The following is a 23,760-nucleotide window of genomic DNA, read 5'->3' on the forward strand; positions in this document are numbered from 1 at the left end:
TCATGGCTCCCTGCTTTGTACCTCAATACTCAGCGCTGGAGATGTTCATTTGTAGAGATCCAGATGTATCTTCCTGCGTCTCGTGCTGATTCCATGGATGTTCAGGCTGGTCTGGTACCTACTAGCTCCACTCAGGGGACCGGCTGAGAAAGTGGTCCCCTACTCCTCCGCCATCTTAACTCCTCCCCCCCCATTAGAAGTGTTTTGATCCTTCTCTGCCTATAGCATTGTTAGTCTATTACCTTAAAGTGCTCTCTTCTGTTGACTGTGGCTATTATTGTTCTCCTTAGGTGAGATATTAATGCTGGAGAAGTTGATGTGGGTCAGACTTTTCTTCCCCCAGCTGTTGTAAAATTTAGAATGGCAAAGTCCTTCCTTTTGGAATCCATGCATTTGTTAGGGAGAAGAGTCTAAGAGGAGTTCACAATGGATACCATTGCCCTCCTCTTGCCAGTGTCCTACTGGGAGCTCTCTTGTATCCTCAAAGTGAAAATCTTGTGGATTTCCTGAAAGAAATTTCTGCAAAAGTGTGGAGGATCCTAAGAACACAGGCCTCAGGTGCTCCTAATTCTCATGATAGTCCATAGTCTCCAGCAGTATGCCAAAATTACTATTTAATTGTTCCAACTAGTTAGTGCTTTCTGCTCCAGGTAAGTAAACTAGATGCTGTCTGTCTTAGAAATGCCTGACTTCATATCTCAGGGTGGCAGTTTTCTATATGACCTCAGTTCTCAGATGGGTCCAAGAAAAGTCCTTAATTTTCAGATTGACCAGTTTTTCATAAGGATAAGAGCACTAACTTACAAGCTGTTGGAACAGAAACGGGAAGTTCCTTGGTTATTTTATAAACCCCCAAATTAGACATTTTTATTGTCATTTTCCAAGTCCATGTTGGCTTCTTTTTACCTACATGTTTGCCATTTTACTTGTTCACCATTTCTTCTTTACTGTTAGCCTTCCTTCTGGGACCACTTTTCTTCTTCCTTATGTATATCCCATACAACCCCTCATACTGAAGGTCTGTTGATAAATTCTTTCAGTTGTTTGCTTGAAAATGTATTTATTTCGTCCTCATTCTTGAAAAGAGTTTTGGTGAATACACAATACTGACTTAATAGTTATTTTCTCATAAGACTTTGATGATATTATTCCTCTATCTCTGGTTTTCATTACTGCATTGATACGTGCATTGAAAATATAAATGTTGCTCTTATTAGGGATTATTTTTCCCTTATTACCTTTCAATATTTATTTGGTTTTAGTGCTCTTATATTTTATTATGATTTTTCTAAGTGTTGCTTCTTTTCATTTTTATTTTTTAAGCTGGGCTTTCCTTTCCTGAGCACTGATATTTTTCTTCAATTCTGAAAAATTCTCTCACATATAATTTATTCAAATGTTGCTTTTCCCACATTATTTCTATCTTCTCCTTCTGGAACTGCAATCAGGCTCATGATAGACTTTCCATTCTATCCATGCTTTTATTTCAATTTCATATTTTTATCCTTTTCCTATGGTACATTCTTTATAAATTCTTCAGATTTATCTTCAAGTTCATGAATTCTCTTCACCATTTTTAAATTTGCTGTTTAATCTAGACATTACATATTTAACTTCAATGATTTTATCTATTTTATATAAATTCAATTAAATAACATATAGTATAGTATTAGTTTCAGAGTTAGGGTTTAGTGATTCATCAGTTGCATGTAACAACCACTGCTCATTACATCAATTGCACTCCTTAATGCCCATCACCAGTTACCCCACCCCCTCATCCACCTCCCCTCCAGCAACCCTCAGTTTGTTTCTTATATTGAAGAGTTTCTAATGGGTTGTCTCCCTCTCTGAGTTTGTCTTATTTTATTTTCCCTCTCTTCCCCTATGTTCATCTGTTTTGTTTCTTAAATTCCATATATCAGTGAAATCATATGATATGTCTTTCTCTGACTGATTTATTTCATTTAGCATAAAACCCTCTAGTTCCATCCACATCATTGCAAAGGGCAAGATTTCATTCTTTTTGATGGCTGAGTAATATTCCATTGGATATATATCCCAAATCTTCCTTATCCATTTGGCTGTTGAAGGACATCTGGTCTCTTTCAATATTTTGACAATTGTGGATATTGCTGCTATAAACATTGGGGTACATGTGCCCCTTCAAATCACTATGCTGGTATTCCTTGAATAAATATGTGGTAGTGCAATTTCTGCATCACAGGATAGTTCTATTTTTAAATTTTTGAGGAACTCCCATACTGTTTTCCAGAATGTCTGCACCAGTTTGCATCCCCACCAACAGTGTAAGAGGGTTCCCTTTTCTCCTCATCCTCACCAACATTTGTTGCTTCCTGACTTGGTAATTTTAGCCATTCTGATTGGTGTGAGGTGGTTTTCTTATTGTGGTTTTGATTTGTTTTTCCTTGATGCTGAGTGAGGTTGAGCATTTTTTCATGTGTCAGTTGGTCATTTGTATGTCTTCTTTGGAGAAATGTCTGTTCATGTCTTCTGCCCATTTCTTGACTGGATTATTTGTTTTTTGGGTGTTGAGTTTGGTAAGTTCTTTATAGATTTTGGATACTAGCCCTTTAAGACATTTGTAAATATCATCTCCATTCTGTAGGTTGTCTTTTGGTTTTACAACTGTTTCCTTTGCTGTGCAAGTTTTTTACCTTGATGAAGTCCCAATAGTTCAGTTTGCTTTTGTTTCCTTTGCCTTTGAAGACATGTCTAGCAAGAATTTGCTGCAGCCAAGGTCAAAGAGGTTGCTGCCTGTGTTCTCTTCTAGGATTTTGATGGATTCTTGTCTCACATTTGGGTCTTTAATCCATTTTGAGTTTATTTTCCTGTATGGTGTGAGAAAATGGTCCAGTTTCATTCTTCTGCATGTGGGCGTCCAATTTTTCCAACACCATTTGTTGAAGAGACTGTCTTTTTTCCATTGGATATTCCTTCCATCTCTGTCAAAGATTAGTTGACCATAGAGTTGAGGGTCCCTTTCTTGGTTCTCTATTCTGCTCCATTAATCTATGTGTCTGTTTTTGTGCCAGTACTATACTGCCTTGATAACTACAGCTTTGTAATAGAGCTTGAAGTCCGGAATTGTGATACAACCAGCTTTGGTTTTCTTTTTCAACATCCCTTTGGCTATTTGGGGTCTTTTCTCATTCCGTATAACTTTTAGGATAATTCGTTCCAGCTCTGCAAAAAATGTTAATGGCATTTTGATAGGGATGGCACTGAATGCGTAGATTGCTTTGGGTAGCATAGACATTTTAACAATATTTGTTCTTCCAATATATGAGCAGGGAATGATTTTCCATTTCATTCTGTCTTTCTCAATTTCTTTCATAAGTGTGCTATACTTTTCAGAGTCCAGATCCTTTCCCTCTTTAATTAGGTTTATTTCTAGGTGTCTTATGGGTTTTGGTACAATTGTAAATGGGATTGTTTCTTAATTTCTTTTTCTTCTGTCTCATTGTTATTGTATAGAAATGCAACTGATTTCTTTGCTTTGATTTTATATCCTGCCACTTTGCTGAATTCCTGTATGACTTCTAGTGATTTTGGGGTGGAGTCTTTTGGGTCTTCAAGATAGAATACTATATCATATGTGAAGAGTGAGTTCGACTTCTTCTTTGCCAATGTGGATGTGTTTTATTTCTTTTTATTGTCTGATTGCTGAGGCTAGGACTTCTAGTACTATGATGAATAACAGTGGTGAGAGTGGACATCCCTATCTTATTCCTGACCTTAGTGGAAAAGCTCTTATGTTTTCCCCATTGAGGATATTCACTGTGGGTTTTTTGTATATGGCTTTTATGATGTTGAGGTATGTTCTTTCTATTCCTACATGGCAGAGAGTTGTTTTTTTTTCTATTCTCTTTTTTTAATGTTTTTTTTTTATTATATTATGTTAGTCACCATACAGGACATCCCTGGTTTCTGATGTAAAGTTCGATGATTTGTTAGTTGCATATAACACCCAGTTCACCATGCAATACGTGCCCTCCTTACTACCCATCACCAGCCTATCCCATTCCCCCACCCCCCTCCCCTCTGAAGCCCTCAGTTTGTTTCTCAGAGTCCATAGTCTCTCATGCTTCATTCCTCCTTCTGATTACCCCCCCCCTTTCTTTATCCCTTTCTTCTCCTACCGATCTTCCTAGTTCTTATGTTCCATAGATGAGAGAAACCATATGATAATTAATTACAATATGTATTGGTGTGGATATACTTTTATTGATTTTGTTGGAGTATCGCTGTGCCTCTTGGATCTGGATATCTGTTTCCTTCCTCAGATTAGGGAATTTTTTAGTTATTATTTCTGCAAGTGGATTTTCTGCCCACATTTTTCTCTCTTCTTCTGGGATCCCTATACTATGAATGTTATTATGTTTGATGGAGTCTCTCAGTTCCCTGAATCTATTCTCATTTTGTATAATTCTTTTTTTCTCTCTTTGTTCAGCTTGATCACTTTCAGTTACTCTGTCTTCTAGATCACTAATTTGTTCTTCTACATCGTCCAGCCTGCTGTTCATTTTATTAAGTGTGTTTCTCATTTATTGAACCCTTCATCTCTATTATGTTATTCCTTATCTGTGTGTTAAGGGCCTCACTGATGCCTTCCAGTCTTTTCTCAAGTCCAGTCTGTATCTTTATGATCATTACTTTAAATTCTTTGTCAGGCATGTCACTTATATCTGTTTTGCTTAGACCTCTGGTCATGGCCTTATCTAGTTCTTTCATTTGGAATAAATTTGTCTGTCTTCTCATTTTATGTAAGTCCTTATGCATGTTCCTGTATGTTAGGAAAGTCAGCTACTTCTCCTATTCTTGAGGATAATGGCCTTATGAAGAAGAGGTCCTATAATACCCTTTAGTATAGTGTCCCCTATTCCCCATGGCCTAGTGTTTCAGGGCATGTCTCCATTTGTGCTGCATGTGCTCTGCCATTGTACCCCTGCTGCTTTATCCTTTAGGCCAGTCATCTGCAAAGGCTCTCATTACCTGTTGTGGCCAATATTTTGTACCTGGTCTGAGTGTGGCAAGTTTTAACTAGTTGTGTTCTAGTCTGCTTGTGCTTTCACCATTGCTGCAAGAACCAAGGCCCAGCAAAACCCCTGGTTCGAGGGATGCAATGTGGGCAGGGTTTGGGGCTGGTCTTCTAGGGGAAGGGTCCTGCCATAACGGAACTGAGACAAGCATGACTAGGAAGGGCAGTCCCACCAGAGTGTGTGTGGGGGGGGGGTCAGTGTTTGGTATAAACTGGTTTGGTAGCAAGGGTAGGCCTTGGCTGGCTCCCACAAGTGGTCCTGTGCTTAAACTGAGGGGTGGGGGAGAGAAGTGGTGCCTCTCATTCCCTTTGTTCCCAGAGGGGTCTTTCCCTGAATGCTGCTACTAAGTGACACACTCCAAATAACCTCCCCATTGTGTGTCTCAGGCACTCTTCAGATTGCTGTTTTCAAGTTGTATGCCTGCGGGCTGTTTACCCTGCTTTCTCTCTAAGAGCATCTTTAATGCCTTCTGTGCTTTCCCAGAGCCAATCCTGCTGGCCATTAAACCTCCAGGCTTTAAGCCCTGGTAGTTACAAGAACTCAAAAAATTCAGCCCCTCTTACTTTCCAAGTCCATTTCCATGAGTGTTTGTCTTCCCCATGTGGGCTCCCCTGTGTGCTCATCTGTCTCTCACCCTCTTCTGCAACTGCAGCTTCTTCCCCACCATGGTGGCCATGATCTGTTTCTCCCCAAAGGTGTGTTTCCACACTTCTTACTTTCTTCAATGTGGCCTCTTCTCTACCTTTAGTTGTGGAGTTTGTTCTGCCAGTCTTCAGATTGGTTTGGGGGTTATTTAAGATGATTTGATAGTTATCTAGTTTTATTTGTGGGACAAGGCAAGCCTAGAGTTTTCCTACTCCACCACTGTCTTCCCAGACTTCTTTGTTTCTTTTTTTAATCTTTTTTTTTTGCCTTTTCCTCATCTTATTTGAGCATTTTCATGATCCCATTTTATTGTTTGTGTTTACTTATCATTTATATATCTTTGTGTTTTGGGTTTTTTGTTTGTTTGTTTGTTTACTTTTTTTAGTGGTCCCCCTAGGGTTTACAATGTATGTTTTAAAATAATTTGGGTTCACTTTCAAATAACACTATATTACTTTACATGTAGAACAAGTACTTTACAACAGAATATTCCCAGACTCTTCCTTCCTTTCCATGTGTCATTGTTGTTTCATTTCATTTTGATATATGCTATGAACACCCAATACATTATTACTATTATTGCTTTAAACAGTTATCTTTCAGAACAATTAAAAATATGCAAAATAAAAGATATATTTTGCCTCAGTTTATTCCTTTTCCAATGCTCTTAATGATGTAGATCCAATTTTCTGACCAATATCATATCTTTTCTGCCTAAATGTTGTTCTTTAATATTTCTTATAAGACAGGTCTGCCCATGATGAATTTCCTGTTTTTGTTTGTCTGAAATAGAAGTATTTATTTCGCCTTTGTTGTTAAAGGACATTTTTGCTGAATTTAGAATTCCGTATTGGCAGGGTTTGTGGGGCTTTTGTTGTTGTTGCTGTTGTTGTTTACTTTCAATACTTTAAATTTTTCATTCCACTATCTTTTTTGCTTATTTGGTTTCTGACAAGAAGTCCAGTATAATTTTCTTCCTTATTCTTCTGTAAGTAAGGTGTTCCAACCACCCCTTTTTCCTGGCTTCTTTCAGTACTTTATTTTTGCCTGATTTTCTGCAGTTTGAATTTGCTATGTCTAGGTGTGGTGTGCTTCTCTTTTAAATTTTATTTATCCTGCTTGGTATTCTTTGTGATACTTGGATCTGTGGTTTGGTATCAATAACTCAATTTTGGAAAATTTTGGCAATTCTTTCTTCAGATATTTCTTCTTTCCCATTATCTCCCTCTTCTCCTTCTGTTATTCTAATTACATATATATTGCATTCTCTATATACATTCGAATTACATATGTATATATATGATAGTTATATGTTGCAAATATATTACACTATTTGATACTTTCCCAAAGTTCTTGGATGTTTTGTTCTATTTTGTTTTGTTTGTTTGTTTTTTACTATTTTTTTTCTCTCTGCATTTTAGGGTGTGTAATTTCTACTGATCTATCTTCAATCTCATATATTCCTCCGCTACGTTAACTTATGAGAACATTGAAGACATTCTTCAGATCAATTACTGTGTCTTTCTCTTGCATTTACATTTGATTCTTTCTTATACTTTCCATCCCCATACTGAAATTATCTATCTGACCTTGCATGTTGTCCACCTTTTCTAAAAAGCTTTTAACTTATCAATCATAGCTATTTTAAATTCCTTGCCTGATAATTCCAACATGTGTATCATAACTGAGTCTGATCCTGATGATTTGTCTCTTCAGACCATTTTTTTCTTGCCTTGATTCTTCCCTTTGTGCTGCTCTCTGGAGACAATTATCTTTTGCATACTTTGAAGATGTACTCTTCTATTATTTTACTTATTTTAGTCTGGTAATAGGGAATAGGGGACTAATGACATTTCATGTTAGTCTGATTAAGCCTCAGTCTTAGGCAGGCTTATCCTCAGTCTTGGAGGTGTGACCTTCCCATGTGTTCCTGACTCTTCTTTAACTATAATGGTGGGCCTAGTGCATATTCCTATGCCTCCTGGGCTACAGCATTTTTTCCATTTTCCTTCTCCAGCTGTGGTGAATTTCTACCAGTGTCCTCAGTTTCTGTTGCCCTTGCTTCTGCAGATTAAGGCTTATTTTCTTTAGGGGAGATGGAGTAGATTGATTTCATCAGAGTTTCAATGGTGATGGCCATTCCTCTCTGTCAGCTGCGGTTAATTTCTACCAGTGCTCTCAAACTACAGTTGCATTCCCTTTCTCTGTGAAGTCTAAGGCTTTTGTTTCATAGAATACAGAGGGAGAATGGTCTGGGCATTTCAGCCCATGACTGCTATTCTGTTTTTCTCTCCAAGCCAGAGCTACAAGGCATCTTTCTCAGAATTCTTCTGTCTTCCCTGTCAGCAGGTGGAATTCCTAGAGGATGCAAAACCACCTATGTTTTCAGCCCCCAGGGGCTTCACATTCCCATACTAGCCCACAGTGAACCTTTAGCAATTTATTAAAAATTTTTAGCTGAGTCTTCTTATGAGTTTATATGTTGTGCAGTAGTATCTATGAAAGATAAACAAATACCTGGGCCCTATTGCTCCCTGCAGATGTCTGCCTGTCTCTATGAATTTGGGGTTAGCTGTTCACAATGTAATCTGTTTTCTAATGAATTCAAAAGTCTGTTTGAAAATTTCCAGGTTTTTGTTATTGTTGTTGTTGTAATGGTAGAGAAGATGTCTTTCCAATTCAACATCTCTGAGCTGATACCAGAAGATGATGGGAACCTGGGGATAAGATTTTGAGATTTTGTTTATCTTCCAGCATCAATACCACAGTTTACCAATTCCCCCACAATGGTGATCATGGTGGGTTTACCAGCTCGAGGAAAGACCTACATCTCCACGAAGCTCACAAGATATCTCAACTGGATAGGAACACCAACTAAAGGTATGTCTCTGAAACCCTTTGTTCTACAGCCCCCTCCTGGCCACTGGCTGAAGAGTAAGGTAGCAGGCCTCAGAAAGAACATTCCCTCAATACCAGGAATGCCTCAAAACATTATTACCAATCTTAGGATTACTACTACTACTACTACTACTACTACTACTACTACTACTACTACTGTAACTACTACTACTACAACCACCACCACACTCTTAAAAGTTCTACAATTTCTTGAGCACATACTCTATGCCTAACTGCATTCTGGGTACTAGGTATAGGAAAACTAGTAAGAGTAAATGTCTGTTCTCAGGGACCTCCAGTTTTGCAAGACTGTAACACAATCCTATCAGTAATATACTATTTTTATTACCATTGTTATTTTTTATTACCATTATTATTATTACCACACCAATATTACTATTTTGATTAGCATTACCATTTACTCAAAACCTTAAGATTTTCTTCAAGCCTTAGGTTATGTAGAATCAAGTACATTGAAGCCACAGCCCAGAGTTTCCCACAAGGTCTTCACTAAAGCTGGGCACCTTCATTCACCTCATCCTCTGGAGCTCAGAAGGTGTCCACTCTCTCCAAGCCTCTCTTTAGGTCTGGGCTTGTTGACTTCCCCTCCCCAGCTGGAAGTGGTCCTGCCTTTTTCCACATCCAGAAGGGCCTCCTTCTCTGCCTGTCAACCTCCTCCTTCACTCCCTATTTCCAACTTTCCATTCTCCTCAGTGTGGTCTCTTTTCTGCTTACTATCAGTTATTTAGTAATCACTCTCTCCTATTCCCCCATTTGATTTCTCTACCTACCCCCACCCTGTATCCCCACTCCTATTTGATTGTTCTGTTGCCCCTGAGAGGACTGTGGTTCTGTGAGCTCCCATACCAACCCTCCTGACAGCCCCCTCTATGCCAACACTAACTACAGAGTGTGTTGTTGTAGTGCATGTCTGGGTCTCTCTCCCCAGGAGCTGTTCTGGGGACAGAGCACCAGGTCATATTCCTTTCCCTCTCTCAAGTATGACCAGATTAAGACATTTAGAGGCTCTAAACAGTAAGAGATAGGGTGCCCCCACATCATATACAATTTAGGATATAAACGGTAAAGATAAGAAAGTCTGCCAATGTTTTTTATTTATCCCAGATGACTATAATGATGTTTTCAATGAATATCAACTTATCTGAAAAATTTTATTGGGACCATGTTCCTCCTTTCCTGGTGCACTACGCAAGTACTTAGACTCTCACTTGTGAAATGGAGCACTGCTCCCCAGTGCAGCAAACAGTTCTCCTTGGGCATTTATTTATTAAATCATTAATTATTCATTGAGAACATAGCTGTGTCAAAGCTGTTGTTGGGTATTGGGCAAAGACAAGTAGGATAGGATGCCTATCCTCAAAGAACTAACATCTACTCTTAAGCTCTAAAATGCCCATGAAAAAGAAACTAGTATTATCATCATTCCACAGTTGATTAAATTAATGCCCAAGAGGAGAAGTGCCTCTAAAAGCACATGGCCACCAAGTGACAGAACCAGGAAATGAGCCCACATCTGGTTGATTCCAAAGCCTGACACTCACTGTGCCAGGTCTGCTACTTGGCTTTATGGATGGAAAGAAAAAATAATCCCACATTGTCCCTATACTCACCTTTTCTCCATTATTTTTCTCTCCTTTCTCTTGCCCATCCCAGCACCTTATCTATCTTCCCCTTCCCTTCCTCTCTTCAACTCTCCTCCTCTCTTTCTCCCATTTCTTCTTTTCCTTCATGCGCTTTCTCTAATTCACTGGTGAAGGATTTCCCAATGGTTTTTATGTTCCAAAACCCATGCAAGGCATTGAAGATGCAAAAGTTCATGAGAGTCACACCCTGTCCTTGAAGAGTTTTCTATCTGTCTGGGATGCATACTAACACCTCATGGTCACTTATGGAATCCTAGAGCAGGGTACTGAGGGGGCTCACAGAGGAAATCACCAACTGGAAGGCAGAGAAAACTTCTAGATAGGGTATATTTGAGCTTGGTCCTGTGGGAGGAGTAGAACTTTGGCAGAAGAGGAGAGAAGGACTAGTTCTTGTGGAGGACTGCAGACTCCAAGTAGCTTCTGCTGGGTCTTAGGGGAGTATGGAATGGTGGTGGATGGGTCTCTGCCTTAATGCACATGCTTTCCATCTTCTCCAGTCCAGTCCATTCTCACAGAGAACAAAGCCTCAGAGTCATGTTTCAAAGCACAAAGCTTACCATACCTACAGCCTCCAAGGGTCTTCTTGGTCTGCTGGTTTAAGCCTGAGCTTTTTAGCCTGTTGTTCAAGGCCCTCCACAATTTGCCCCTGTCAGTCTCTCAGGCTTCAGTCACAGTGAATGACCCACCATCCCCCAAACATGTTCTGCTTCCTGCCAATGTCATACCTTTGCTTATGTGTTCCTCTACCTGGAATGTCTTTGTTCCCCACTCCCATCCCCCATGCCTGCCTATAAAAGGCCTGCCTTCCTAAAAGGACTGGTTCAAATGCTGCTTTCTCCAAAAAATCATCTTAGATTGCCCCAAGTGTAATTAATCTGTCCTTCCCCCTTATTCTTTTGAATGCCTCTGTCAAAGAACTCAACAAACTGTGTGGGAACTCTATGTTTACTGGTTTACTGTCTGTCCTACCTGCTGGATTGCGAGCTACTTGGGGCCCCATCATGAATATCTCATCTATCTTTGAGACTTCAGAACTCCTGTCCTGCTTCACAGAGTATGCATCAGAATGTATTTATCAAATGGATGAATGAAATATTGCATTAGCCTCTTATCCTTTTTCTCCGCTTTTCCTTATCTTCTCTCAGGTTTTTTCACTATTACTGATGAGAAAGTATGGCTTAGAGAGGGCAATAAATTTAGATTCTCTGTCATGATACAGGAAAATGTAATAATATGGGACTAGGATTCAGGAGGACCAGTCTAGTTCTGTTACCTGCTGACTCACTGTTTGATCCTTAGTGACTGATTTTTACTCACTGGATCTGTTTTCTTATCTTTCCAATAGACTAGAGCATTGAAAGGGTTAGAGTTTATGATAAAATAGAATTGTGGAAAGTCCACTAGCTTTGGAGCCAAACAGACCTGGTTTTTAATCCCAGCTTCCCACTTATTAACTAAGAAAGTTACTTCCTATTTCTGAACTTCAATTTCTTCCTTTGTGAAATGGGATTGTAATTTCTATGTTGCAGGGTTGTAGTGAGGAATAAATGAGATGGTAGCCATAATTTGAAGCTTTATAAGTGTATTATATAGCTATAAATTATACCTCCTTCTATCTCTAAATCCCTCCCAGCAATGAGATATTTTTCCACTAGAATCTTTTCAACCCCTTCACCAGGTCTCCCTGCTTTCAGTGTTTAATTTAGGCCAGTACCGACGAGAGGCAGTGAGCTACAAGAACTATGAATTCTTTCTCCCAGACAACATGGAGGCCCTACTTATCAGGAAGTAAGTGCCTAATATTTTAGAGATCAGTGCTGCCCCTAGTTAAAGGAGGGCTTTCTTCAGATAATGGGGGTGTGGAGCAGAATAATTTGGGTTAGGAAGGAGGTCTTCCAGACTCTCAAAGGGTGGTTGGGAAAGCCCTTCTTCTAGCCTGCCCAAAGCCTGTTTCTGGTCATAACCATCCCCTACTTAAGAACTTAGGAACTAATGGTCTCCTACTCCTTATGGGAGAGAGGGGAAATTTAAGAGTCTGAGCATTTAAGAGTCTCAATAGCTTGGCCCATTCCAGTCTCTCCAGTCCCATTTATTCAATCTCAAGTTCTCTCTCTCCTACAAGACACTGAGCACTTCCAGAACAGATCCCGGGTCTCATTTATTGATCCATGCCCTTATAATAGAACCCAGCAAAGAGTAATCACTAAATAGATTTTTTCCAAATGCACAAATATATTGCCACCACCATACCTGTGCTTGTACTGTTACCCATTCCAGGAATGCCTTCTACTTCACAGACCATATACTCAAATTCTACCTGGATTTAAGGACCAGTTCCACTTGAGCTCTATCACCTCAAAGGTTGTTTTTAATATTATGGCTTTGTCACTAGTCCACTTTTCTTGGGAATACCACTTTATGCCTGCCCCTAAGATGTGCACACAGAGCCACTTTCAACTGTGTGACCTGTCTGTGCTTATCATAGTGCCTAGAACATTGGATATCCTGTGTAGATGCTTCATAGATGAATAATTTAATGTGAGATATCTGAGAGATGGTGCAAAAGATAATGGAGAAAAATAGAAAGGAACTCATCTTGGGGACAGGGATTGTCTCTGTTTCTTTCTCCATCTTTTTCAGGCAGTGTGCCCTGGCAGCCCTGAAGGATGTCCATGACTATCTCAGCCATGAGGAAGGTCATGTTGCGGTAAGAAAATTTGCATTTTCCCTCAAGTTTCTGCCAGAATGAAGGACCCCTAATATGTATCGAGCACTTACTATGTTCTACACACTATTCTAAGTACTTTGCACATATTAATTTAATTCCACCCTCTCCCATGAGACAGGCATTTCTGTTATACTCCATTTTATAGCCCAGAAAAAAAAATGGCACAGAGAGATTGAATAATTTCCCAAGGTGGCATGTATGCAGCAAGGCCAAAACTAGAATTCAGGTTATATAGGTCCAAAATCTACACTCTTAACCACTATGTTTCACCACTCCATCCCCAAGAATGCAGTAAGACTATGGTATAGTTTAAGACTACAATACAAACACTTTTAAGTTCTAGAGATTTACCTAAATATCTAGTCAATTTAATCTCATAGACCCTTGATTTGTGAATTCTAAAAGGGGAAAAGATCCTCAAATGGTCCCACCTTAGATACTGAGAATAGGGAGTTGTTTCCTGTTCTTGAAGAGCTCCAAAGTAATGGGGAAGGAAGAAGCCACAACTAGGAGTTGAGAAGATACATTCTAGCTCTCCTAGCAACTCTTGGTGGCCTGGTTAAGGCAAATCTTTCCTCTAAGCCTCGGCTATTTTACCTATGAAATTACCCTAACAAAAATTTACAGTTTTCCTCATTTATACCTATAGTCTGCTACATTTCTGGACTGAGAGCAAGGGCTCAATGAATGCTTAAGAAATTGGCACAAATTGATTTCAAATCCTTCCCTTTTTTTTGATGTAAATTTCCATGATTCATTAGTTGCGTATAACACCCAGTGCTCCATGCAATATGTGCCCTCCTTAATACCCATCACCGGCCTATCTCAGTCCCCCACCCCCCTCCCCTCTGAAGCCCTCAGTTTGTTTCCCGGAGTCCATAGTCTCTCGTGGTTCATTCCCCCTTCTGTTTATCCCCTCTTCATTCTTCCCTTCCTCCTCCTACCGATCTCCCTGCTATTTCTTATGTTCCATAAATGAGTGAAACCATATGATAATTGTCTTTTTCTGCTTGACTTATTTTACTTAGCATAATCTCCTCCAGTCCCGTCTCTCACATCCTTCCTGTCCTTCAAAACTCAGTCAAGTTCTATCTCACCTTGGAAGCTCTCCACTTAGCATAAGGATAGTCACGGAGTAGGTGTTCTCTCAAAACCAGATTCAGAGTAAACCAATCTCATCATTGGTTTCTAGGTTTTTGATGCTACCAACACCACCAGAGAACGACGGTCACTAATTCTGCAGTTTGCTAAAGAACATGGTTACAAGGTATAGTAACACTCCCACTCTTATCTAGAACCTACTTATCTAGTACAAACCCCAAAGAAAGGCAAACCAGAGGACTCCAATCTGCCAAATCAGCTATAAATCAGGGTCAACATTTTCATTTGGTTATATGGCTTTCCAGATCACAGTTAGAAGAAACAAAACTGAACAGGAAAGAGGTGCCATATTAGGTAATGGAAGATAATTGCTGACAGGCTGACACTGTTGGGGGTGGAAATGAGGAAGGAGGGAAGAGAACTACTACAAAAAGCATATATAAGAACTAACAACAAGAAAAACATTAAAAAATAATCTAGGACCATTCAGTTTAGAGTCAATATGCCTCATAAAACTCAGAATCCTGAAAGTAGCACTGTATGAAATTATGTTGTCAGAGATGTCCCTAGGGATGACTCAGAGCCACTGAGAAGAGGTGAAGCTATGTTTAGCCCTACCAAATATAATTCCCTGCTGAAAATTTCTCTTCTTTTTCTCTTATAGGTCTTTTTCATTGAGTCCATCTGTAATGACCCTGGCATCATTGCAGAAAACATCAGGGTAAGGAGCAAAGACAACCTTACTCTTTCCTCCTTACTTTTCCTCAGGCTTGGATAATACCTAAAAAGACCTCTATGAGGTTTTAAGGTGGTATTCTTCTCCAAGCTTCTCTTCTTACTTCCTATAGGAAGTATTTCCTGACTATCCTGGCCTAAAATAAACCTATGAAATTTAAAAAAGCCATAATATAGAGTCCTTAATATGCACTGGGCACAAAGCTTGGCCCTTATTGATTTGTTACAACAAACCTGCATGTTAGGAATCATTTCATTGTTGGAGAGAGGAAACAGAGAATCCAACAGAAGAGTTTTCAAGGATTCATACAACCAGAAAGAAGTAGAACTGGGACTGGACCTCAGGCTTGTATCAGAAATATAACTACTTTTAGATTCTAGACATGTGGTCTAGAACTGGATCATTGGCCACATTTTATTGTTCCTTATTTCATGAAATTACTGGAGCTCAGAGACAGAAGAGACCTTATAGGTTACCTCCCTCAACCCTCCATCAGATACTTGAAATGGCAGCTAAATGTTTGTCTGTATCTTCTTTTCATACCTCCAATGAAAAGAGACTCAACGCTTTCATCAAATGCAGTCCAATCAAGCTGAAATCTGCCTCCCTGAAATTTTAACTGATTTGTCCTATTTTTGTCTCTTAAGGCATAGAACAGTTCCAATCCCTTTGTTCTTCATCCACCCTTCCATCTATCCATTTACTGATTCAACACAATTTGAATCTATACAACTGAACTGGGCCATTCTGTGTATTAGAGACATAGAGAAGAGTCCTGACCTTGAGCTCACAGTCTAGTGAGAGATACTGAGAGATACTGACAAGTTTATAGACATAACTGTGAGTCAGTGCTGAGATGAAAAAATAAAGGAGGCTCTGGGAGAACACTCTTGAGTACCTAACCTTGCATGGGAGGGATAGATATGTCTCAGGGAAGGCTTCTCAATGAAAGCAATAGCCGACTTGAATCTTGAAGAATGCATAGGAATTTGGCAGGTGAAGAATTGGAAATAAGGAAATAGCATATACTAATTATGGTATCTCTAGGGAACTATAACTAGTTCAAGTTGGCTAGAGCAAAGTGTGTGGAGGAAAAGGAGTGCAATGGGAGACAGATGAAGAAATCATTTTGGACTCAATTATGACAAATGGGTCACCCAATAAAATAGTTCACACTGTGCCCTAAAAGATATAAGGAAATGCTGAAGAGTTTTAAACAGGGGAATGCTATGGTCAGATGTGCATGTTAAAAATATATTTCTGGTTGCTAGTATGAGGAATACATCAGAAGTAACAAGACTGTAGACAAGATAAATTAGTCACAAAACTAGAGTAAGTGCCCAGTCAAGAAAGAATGAAAATCAATAGAAGGGTGTATTTAGAAGATAGAGTCGAGAGTATCTGGTGCCTGCTGAGAGGTGAGGGATGAAGACACATTTAGTATGACTCCCATATTCTTTTTAGGCTCGGGTAACTGGATGGATGATAGTGCCATTCACTGAGATGACAGATGTGGGTGGAAAAGATAGGCATTGGGGGATTAGGAGACATCAGCCTTTCAGAAATTTAAAGCCAATGTGTCATGTTCTCTCATTAAACACTCAATACATGTAAGCTATTATGACACCCGGCCAAAATCTCTTGTTCCTCTTCTTCAACCATTTCTCACATCACAATTTCTGGTTCTCTTTTATTTTTTCATTTTTTATTTAAATTCAATTAATTAACATATAGTATAGTATTAACTTCAGAGGTAGAGTTTAGTGATTCATCAGTTGCATATTACTATTGCTCATTACATCAAGTGCCCTCTTTAATGCCCATCACCCAGTTACCCCATCCCCCCATTCACCTGCCCTCTAGCAACCCTCAGTTTGTTTCCTGTAGTTTAAGAGTCTCTTATGGTTTATCTCCTTCTCTGATTTCATCTTATTTTATTTTCCCCTCCCTTCCTCTATGATTCTCTGTTTTGTTTCTTAAATTCCACGTATGAGTGAAATCAGGGTGCCTGGTGGTTCAGTTGGTTAAGCATCTGCCTTCCGCTCAGGTCATGATCTCAGAATCCTGAGATTGAGTCCTGCATTGGGCTCCCTGCTCAGTGGGGAGTCTGTTTCTCCCTCTTCTTCTGCCCCCCCCCACTTGTTCTCTCTCTCTCAATCTCTCTCTCTGAAATAAATAAATAAAATCTTTTAAAAAAAGAAATCATAGGATAATTATCTTTCTCTGATTTCCTTATTTCTTATTCTTATTTCTTATGACAGCTTAATACCCTCTAGTTCCATTCATGTCATTGATTTTATTTTTTTGTTGGCTGAGTAATATGTATAGCTACATCTTTTTTATTTTTATTTTTGTATTTAAATTCAATTAGCCAACCCACATCTTCTTTTAAATGTTCTTCTTAAACACGGTGTGCTCTAGAACTGAGTACAATATAACAAACCTTGTTTAATCACACAGAAATAAAGCATAAGGAGTCACACAGTCCCACTTCTCTTCAGTTGACTGACTTTGTAAACTTGGCAAGACCCTTTGTCTAAGTCTCAATTTCCTTATCTTTATGATGAGGGATGTTATACTCAATGATCTCTAAGGGCACTTCCAAAGGTCACTGTTAGAGTCTCTGTCTCTCGGGGCGCCTGGGTGGCACAGCGGCATTATGGGATCGAGCCCCACATCAGGCTCTTCTGCTATGAGCCTGCTTCTTTCTCTCCCACTCCCCCTGCTTGTGTTCCCTCTCTCGCTGGCTGTCTCTATCTCTGTCGAATAAATAAATAAAATCTTAAAAAAAAAAAAGAGTCTCTGTCTCTCACCGTTCCTCTGTTCTCCCTTTTCCTAGCAAGTAAAACTTGGCAGCCCTGATTACATAGATTGTGACCGGGAAAAGGTTCTGGAAGACTTTCTAAAGAGAATTGAGTGCTATGAGGTCAACTACCAACCCTTGGATGATGAACTGGACAGGTAAGAACCCAGAACCCTAAAATAGAAGACTGGATCTTTAACCCTATTTTGATGTCCTTCAGGACTTGGGGAAATATCCTCCCTCTCTGGGTCTCAGCTTCTCTATCTGTAAAATCAGGGAGCTATATTTGATGATTTGTCTTCAAGGACCCTCCAAGCTCTAATTATCTGAGGTAATTATTCCTTGAGGTATACAATGTCTATGAGAGGGTTTAAGTAGTGGCTTCCTGACCAATATGGGCAGATTAGGACCCTGATGTCTAAGAACAAATGCTTCCCTCCTGTGGTTGTTGCTATTTTTTTTTCAAAAGCATTCCTCACATATGGATGACACTTCAGTTTCCAAACATGTTCACCTTCTTTGTTTCATTGAATCCTCTTAGCACCCCTATAAAGGAAGCCAAAATAGATCTTATATTCATAAATTTTCAGGAAGAGGAAATCAAATCTTAGCTGAAACCATTTGTCAAGCTCACGGTACAAATCAAGGGGTAGAACTAGGATTCTAACCACATATTTTGTCTCCTGCTCATGTCTCTTTTCACAAAACCCATGTTATCTCTTCAATCAATAAGTATTTGGCCTCTTTGAGCTATGGCATACACAGGGGTATAAATAATGGCAAGAGAGGTGGTTTCTATATGCTGGTAGCTTCCATAGTGCCTTGACATATGGGAAGACACATGAAAAATACAAAACTCTTATTCATAATGTCAGCTAAAAATTGGAAACATGTTAGCTGGTAGTACAAGGAATATGTGAGTTTTAGACATAGGATATTCCAAGAATCCTCAAAATGAGTTGTGATGAGAAGAAACTCTAGTCACCCAGACCCTTTGGGCCCCAAGTGAGAAGTATGAATAGGCCTCAAATAGTCATTAAAACCTTAAGAAGTTTAAAAAGCATTCTTTCAGCTTTGCCCAACCAAAGTCCTAAGAGGTAAGTTTTGTTACTGCATTGTTCCTTAGATGGAGAAACTGAGACCCAGAACAGGGCAAGGACTTATCTAAGGCCACATAGTAAGTCAGTAGAACATTTATTCAAACCTTTATCTCAAACTTCCAGCCTAGTTCTCCCCCTCCCACATCCCTAAATCATAAAGAAGTGTCACATGAGACTTAGAGATTTGGTGCAAGGAGCAGGTCCTTTATGTATAATTGTAAAGATTGTTCACTGTGCAAGGACAACCAGGTCAAGGGTACACTTGTTTTTCTCACCAAGGCATGTGTACTGGAGTGAGAATGTTTCTGCCCTGAGAAAAGTGTAACTTATTCAAATTTCCACAAATGCACCATATAGGGTAGCAGCATATGGTGAAAAAGGCTTGAAGAAGGGGCGCTAAAATGAAAGAATGGCATTGAGAAAGCCCCTAGTCTTCAGCCTAGACTCCTGTAGGTGCTCAGTGTTTGATGAATCCATTTGGGCCTGAAGATGACATATTCTGAAGGTTGGCTTTATTTAATAATTTTTACATCAACAGACATTTATAGTCCATGTATCAGGCCCCAGTCAAAGCTGTGCCCTAGGAATCCAAAGAGAGAAGGGCTGTCCCTGCTGTGATAGAATACCCACTTGTTTGGAGAATCCAATGAATGTGCAGTTGATCAGAATTGTAGAAATGGTAAACCAAGTGGGCTAGAGGAGCACAAAGGAGAAAACTCAGCCCAGCTTGGAAAAAGACATCTGGAAGAGTAGGTTTACCTAGTATAGGTAGACTAGGCATGTGTTTGGGGTACCAGAAAGGTGGAGGCTACCAAAAATATGAATAAGACAATCTGGAAAGCTTTTACTATTTTAATTTCAAAACCAGCATCAATGTGGTAAAAATGGAAAAAGAAAACAAAATTTCATGGGACCTCCTCATATTATAATACAGTTTATAATTTTTATTTTAGATTACACATGGTAGAGGTAGCACTAGCTAATATATTACTTTTGGTGGGAAGCACCTCTAAATGACTTCACATCATCCTGGGCTCACAGAAGACTTCCTAGAGAGAGTGAATGTGCTGGCTCTTAAGGAATGTATGCATAGGAGCTCAGTTTTGGAAAACAGGCAAGGAATGTCTTTTCAAGCAAACAGAGCAGCATTTTGGAATGGTGTAGTCAAATCTGAATAAAAGTAGGAGAGTTTAGAGAATATTCCAGCAAAAGCATGAAGGCTAGATTGAAACAGAAATTATGGGCATAGGTGTGGCTGTGGAACCGCGAGGTGAGGCCAAGCAGGGCCAGTGTGTGAAGGTACCTAGAATGTAAGACTAAGTTGAGGAATTTAGAAGTTCTCCTAGAGCTACCCAGGACCTAGCATTAGGAACAGACAGTAATTAGGCAACAAGGCTACATCAGGTATTTTCTACCACTAGGTTCTGAGACTCTTAGACAAGATAGTTGGAGAGGTTAACCTTAAGCGAATCATTTCCTCTCTCTGTGCTTCAGTTTCCTCACCTATATAACAAAGCTAATAATCCCTGATTCCTGATGATTATGAGGATTCATGTATTTTGAAGTCCCCACTCCCTGCCAGATGCACAAAAGAAAATGCTCAGCAAGTGTAAGTGTCCTGTGGGAAACATTGGACATAGATGACAGGGATGGGCATGATTAAGTATGGTACAGATTAAAAAGCCCTTCTCTTGGAAGATCAGAGGAGAGGCTTTCTGAAACCAAACCCATCAGCCACTGCTTTACATGCCTTGGCTTAGTGTAGCTATTTCTGTTTACTGTTTTTGTTTTGCTACTGTGCATCCTGGGTTCCTGGTATGTCACCCCATTGGTGCACCCTTCCTGAACACCTCTTCCCAGGGATCTCCTTGAACCCCTATAGTCCAACAACTAAAGGACTCATTCCTGGTACACCAGGGGCCTCAGAAGACTTACTCTATGGTTCTAGTCTTCTGATTAGTCAGCGTTGCTCATTCCCAGCTCCTCTGCAGACAGGTTGTTGAATAGTTTATCACTCTGTGTATAGTTATTAGTTCATGATTATAGCACAGAATTGAGGGGATAAAAAAGGGACTTGAAGCAAGGACCACAAGATTTCCATGTTGTGGGCCATTTCTGTATCCCCACATCCCAATATTTGGCACACCTAAGAGTGAATGACTGTTTATGGAAGGATAATATATCATAGCAGAGACTTAAAGAATAGAGGTGCAGAGCTCAACTTGAGATTTAAAAGGTTGAGTAGACAATTCAGGAGCTGCCAGTAAGATGTGGAAAGCAGCCAGGGACACAGGATTACTGCTTTTCTCTGAGTATGTCCAGAGTTTGAACTACAAAGGACAGAACCCAGATCCCTAGAGTATAAAAAGTGAATGTGAAAAGCTAGCATGGATTAAGCTGAAACTGAAGAAAGGAGACAGGGGGAGATGGTAGCAGACAGTGAGCTCTTTGGGGTGGCCGGGAGCCAAGTCTCTAGAACAGGTACCCAGAATAGGGCAAGGCATGACATTTTGTTAGAGGAAAGGTAGGTGAAAGCGGCACTGTACAAGAGGCTTGAAGGCAGGGTGTGGTTGGGGCTTTGTCTTGGGATCAGCCTCTCCACCATCATCCCCTGAGCTGCCCTTGCTCCTGCTTGGGCTGGCCCAGCCACCTATCCTACATCAAGATCTTCGATGTGGGCACACGCTACATGGTGAACCGAGTGCAGGACCACATCCAGAGCCGCACAGTCTACTATCTCATGAACATCCACGTCACACCCCGGTCCATCTACCTATGCCGGCATGGTGAGAGTGAACTCAACCTCAGAGGCCGCATCGGAGGTGACTCTGGCCTCTCAGCTCGGGGCAAGCAGGTAGGAAGGGCCCCATGTACTCCAAGGCATTGGCTGAGCTGGCCCAGGTGGGCTGTGGGTGGGTGGTACAACCACTGCCTGGGTCCTGGGGCTGGGGGGACTCAGTGACAGGGTAAAAGCAGGTTCTGGTCATACCCACTCTTCCACCCAATTAGCCACTCAGTCTTGACCCATCCTTGAATGGCTTCCATGTGTTAACAGCATCTGCACGTCTGTTCGCTTAGTCTTGGCACTTCAGGCCTGCCCAGATCTGGCTACTCCTCCAGCTCCATTATACTGAGCACCCTTCACCCCTGCCTGACTGGTTCCCCTCCTCTCTTTCACAACTCTGTGCCTTTGCTTGTGCAGTTTCTTCCACCTAGGCTGCTCTCCTCTGTCAGCTGGTGACCATCACATGCCCTGACAGCTGCCCTGATGTGCCCCATCCTTGAATTTATTTTCTCCCTTACTCAGGGCTGATGTCATAGCCCCTCACCTCCACTTCAGGTCATTCCACTGTCAGCACTTGTCCCCCACCAGTTACCGCTATTTTCCTGCCCTCATCTCCCCCACCCCTTTCCAGGGCCCAGCTCCTGCTCCATGGTTTGGTCCAGGAAGCCCTCCCCTGTCCTCTCCTGCCGTCCCAGGCAGGTCACCATGCCCTGGGCTCTACCTCTCCCGGTTCTGGCCCATCTCTGACTGTGGCATTATTCTCTTCTCTCCAGCCAAGCATAGTAACCTGCATATTACAGGTATAAAATACAATAAGGACACAAATTTTCCTGTGTGTTTGGCCCTGTGCCTGGGCTTATTAACACAGGTATTGTTCTTGCTGAGGATGGCTTGGGTAGAACAAATGGAAAGTGGCGTGCAGGAGGGAGGAAGTGCTCTCTTTTATTAGGCACCTGTGCACAGTCACAGCACCATCTGCTTCCACATGTGTGGCCTCATTCAATCTTCACAACAGCTCTGTGGGGTGGACATTACCATTAATAGTTTATGAAACCTGAGGAAGCTGAGACCCAGGGAAGAGAAAAGAATAGCCCTAGGCCATTCAGCCAGTAAAAAGAGCCAGGATTAAAAACCAAGCTTTCCTGCCTGCCCCTCAGCATCCTCACTGTAGTGGTGGTAGTGTCCTAGGCAAGGTATTGCACTGGAAGGCCCAGTCCTCATGGCTCCCTTTCTGTTACCTTCAGACTGGCAGGCTCCCCTTAAGGTGGACACAGACCCTTGACTCCCACCCATCTTAATCCGCAGAGCAGAGCAGAGTAGAGGGTATTGGTAGCATCACTCCTGCCCCACGGCACCACCTGCAGCCAGGGGTCTCTTGGTTGGGGCCAGGTATGGCCCTGCCCACACAGTTCACTGCCCAGTTTGGACACATGGCCATCTCCACAATGCACACTGCCCTCACACACAAACATGTGTGCATGTACATGTAAATGCCCAGCACCAACCTTCATGCTTATGGGCACAGTACACCATGCAGTTTACAAAACACTTTCCCATCCACTGTCACCCATAATCAATCAGAGAGGCTGTCATTTACTGTGTGTCAGGGGGCACTCTGTGTGCTCCTCATCCACTATGTAATGTGATGCTCATAGGACAAGGTTCAGTGAGCTAATGTTGTTCACATCTTACAAGCAGAAGATATAAAGCCAGAGAGAAACAGGGATGTGTCCCAGGTCACACGGGGAGCATATAAGGAAGCTGGGAAAGTTTAACTCCTGTTGCCTACTTCCAATCAAAGGCTCCTTCTACCAGAGCACACTGACTACTGACTCATAATCCATAACTAGAATGTGTATACACAATACTTATATCTGTACATACACATATGTATATATAAATACATCTACACATTTTTGCCAATGTTCCTCACATACCACCTGTGACTAATAACATGACTCTATGAAGAAGAACAAATCACTTGCTCATTTGGGCTCCCACAGCTTTTCATGTTTCCTCTTGGTGCTGTCGTTTCCCTTCCTGGATTGGCTGTGTCTTGAGAACAGGACACCCTGATACCCAGCACATGACCATACACACTCAGTATATGTTTGAATGCCCTTAGAAGCTGGGTGCCAAGACCCCCACTCAAGCAAATGAGAATCCCCAGAGTCAAAAAGAAATGTCCCCCAAATCCCACACCCCCTACTTCTAGACCACACTCTGAGTACCCAAAACCC

At 40.9% G+C, this 23,760-nt stretch overlaps 1 protein-coding gene across 10 annotated transcripts in view; it reads left to right on the forward strand.

Moving 5' to 3' along the window:
- PFKFB1 (6-phosphofructo-2-kinase/fructose-2,6-biphosphatase 1) overlaps nt 1-23,760 on the forward strand; it is an 86,705-nt gene that overhangs the window by 35,593 nt on the left and 27,352 nt on the right. For 9 of the 10 annotated variants that reach the window (XR_015723270.1, XR_015723271.1, XR_015723272.1 and 6 more), the window contains exons 2-8: nt 8,460-8,585; nt 11,962-12,055; nt 12,908-12,974; nt 14,188-14,262; nt 14,761-14,817; nt 17,672-17,793; nt 21,382-21,589. Coding sequence is in view for 7 of the 10 variants with exons in the window: in XM_087859539.1 (XP_087715665.1) it covers nt 8,460-8,585; nt 11,962-12,055; nt 12,908-12,974; nt 14,188-14,262; nt 14,761-14,817; nt 17,672-17,793; nt 21,382-21,589 (749 nt within the window). In the remaining 3 variants the exon portion in view is untranslated. Of the gene's footprint in view, nt 1-8,459; nt 8,586-11,945; nt 12,056-12,907; nt 12,975-14,187; nt 14,263-14,760; nt 14,818-17,671; nt 17,794-21,381; nt 21,590-23,760 lie in introns of those variants that run through there. The other variant, XM_087859540.1, reaches the window with a different exon arrangement.

This window comes from Ursus americanus, chromosome X (genome assembly GCF_024610735.1).
Source record: "Ursus americanus isolate L20-20 chromosome X, mUrsAme1.1.p, whole genome shotgun sequence".
NCBI lineage: Eukaryota > Metazoa > Chordata > Mammalia > Carnivora > Ursidae > Ursus > Ursus americanus.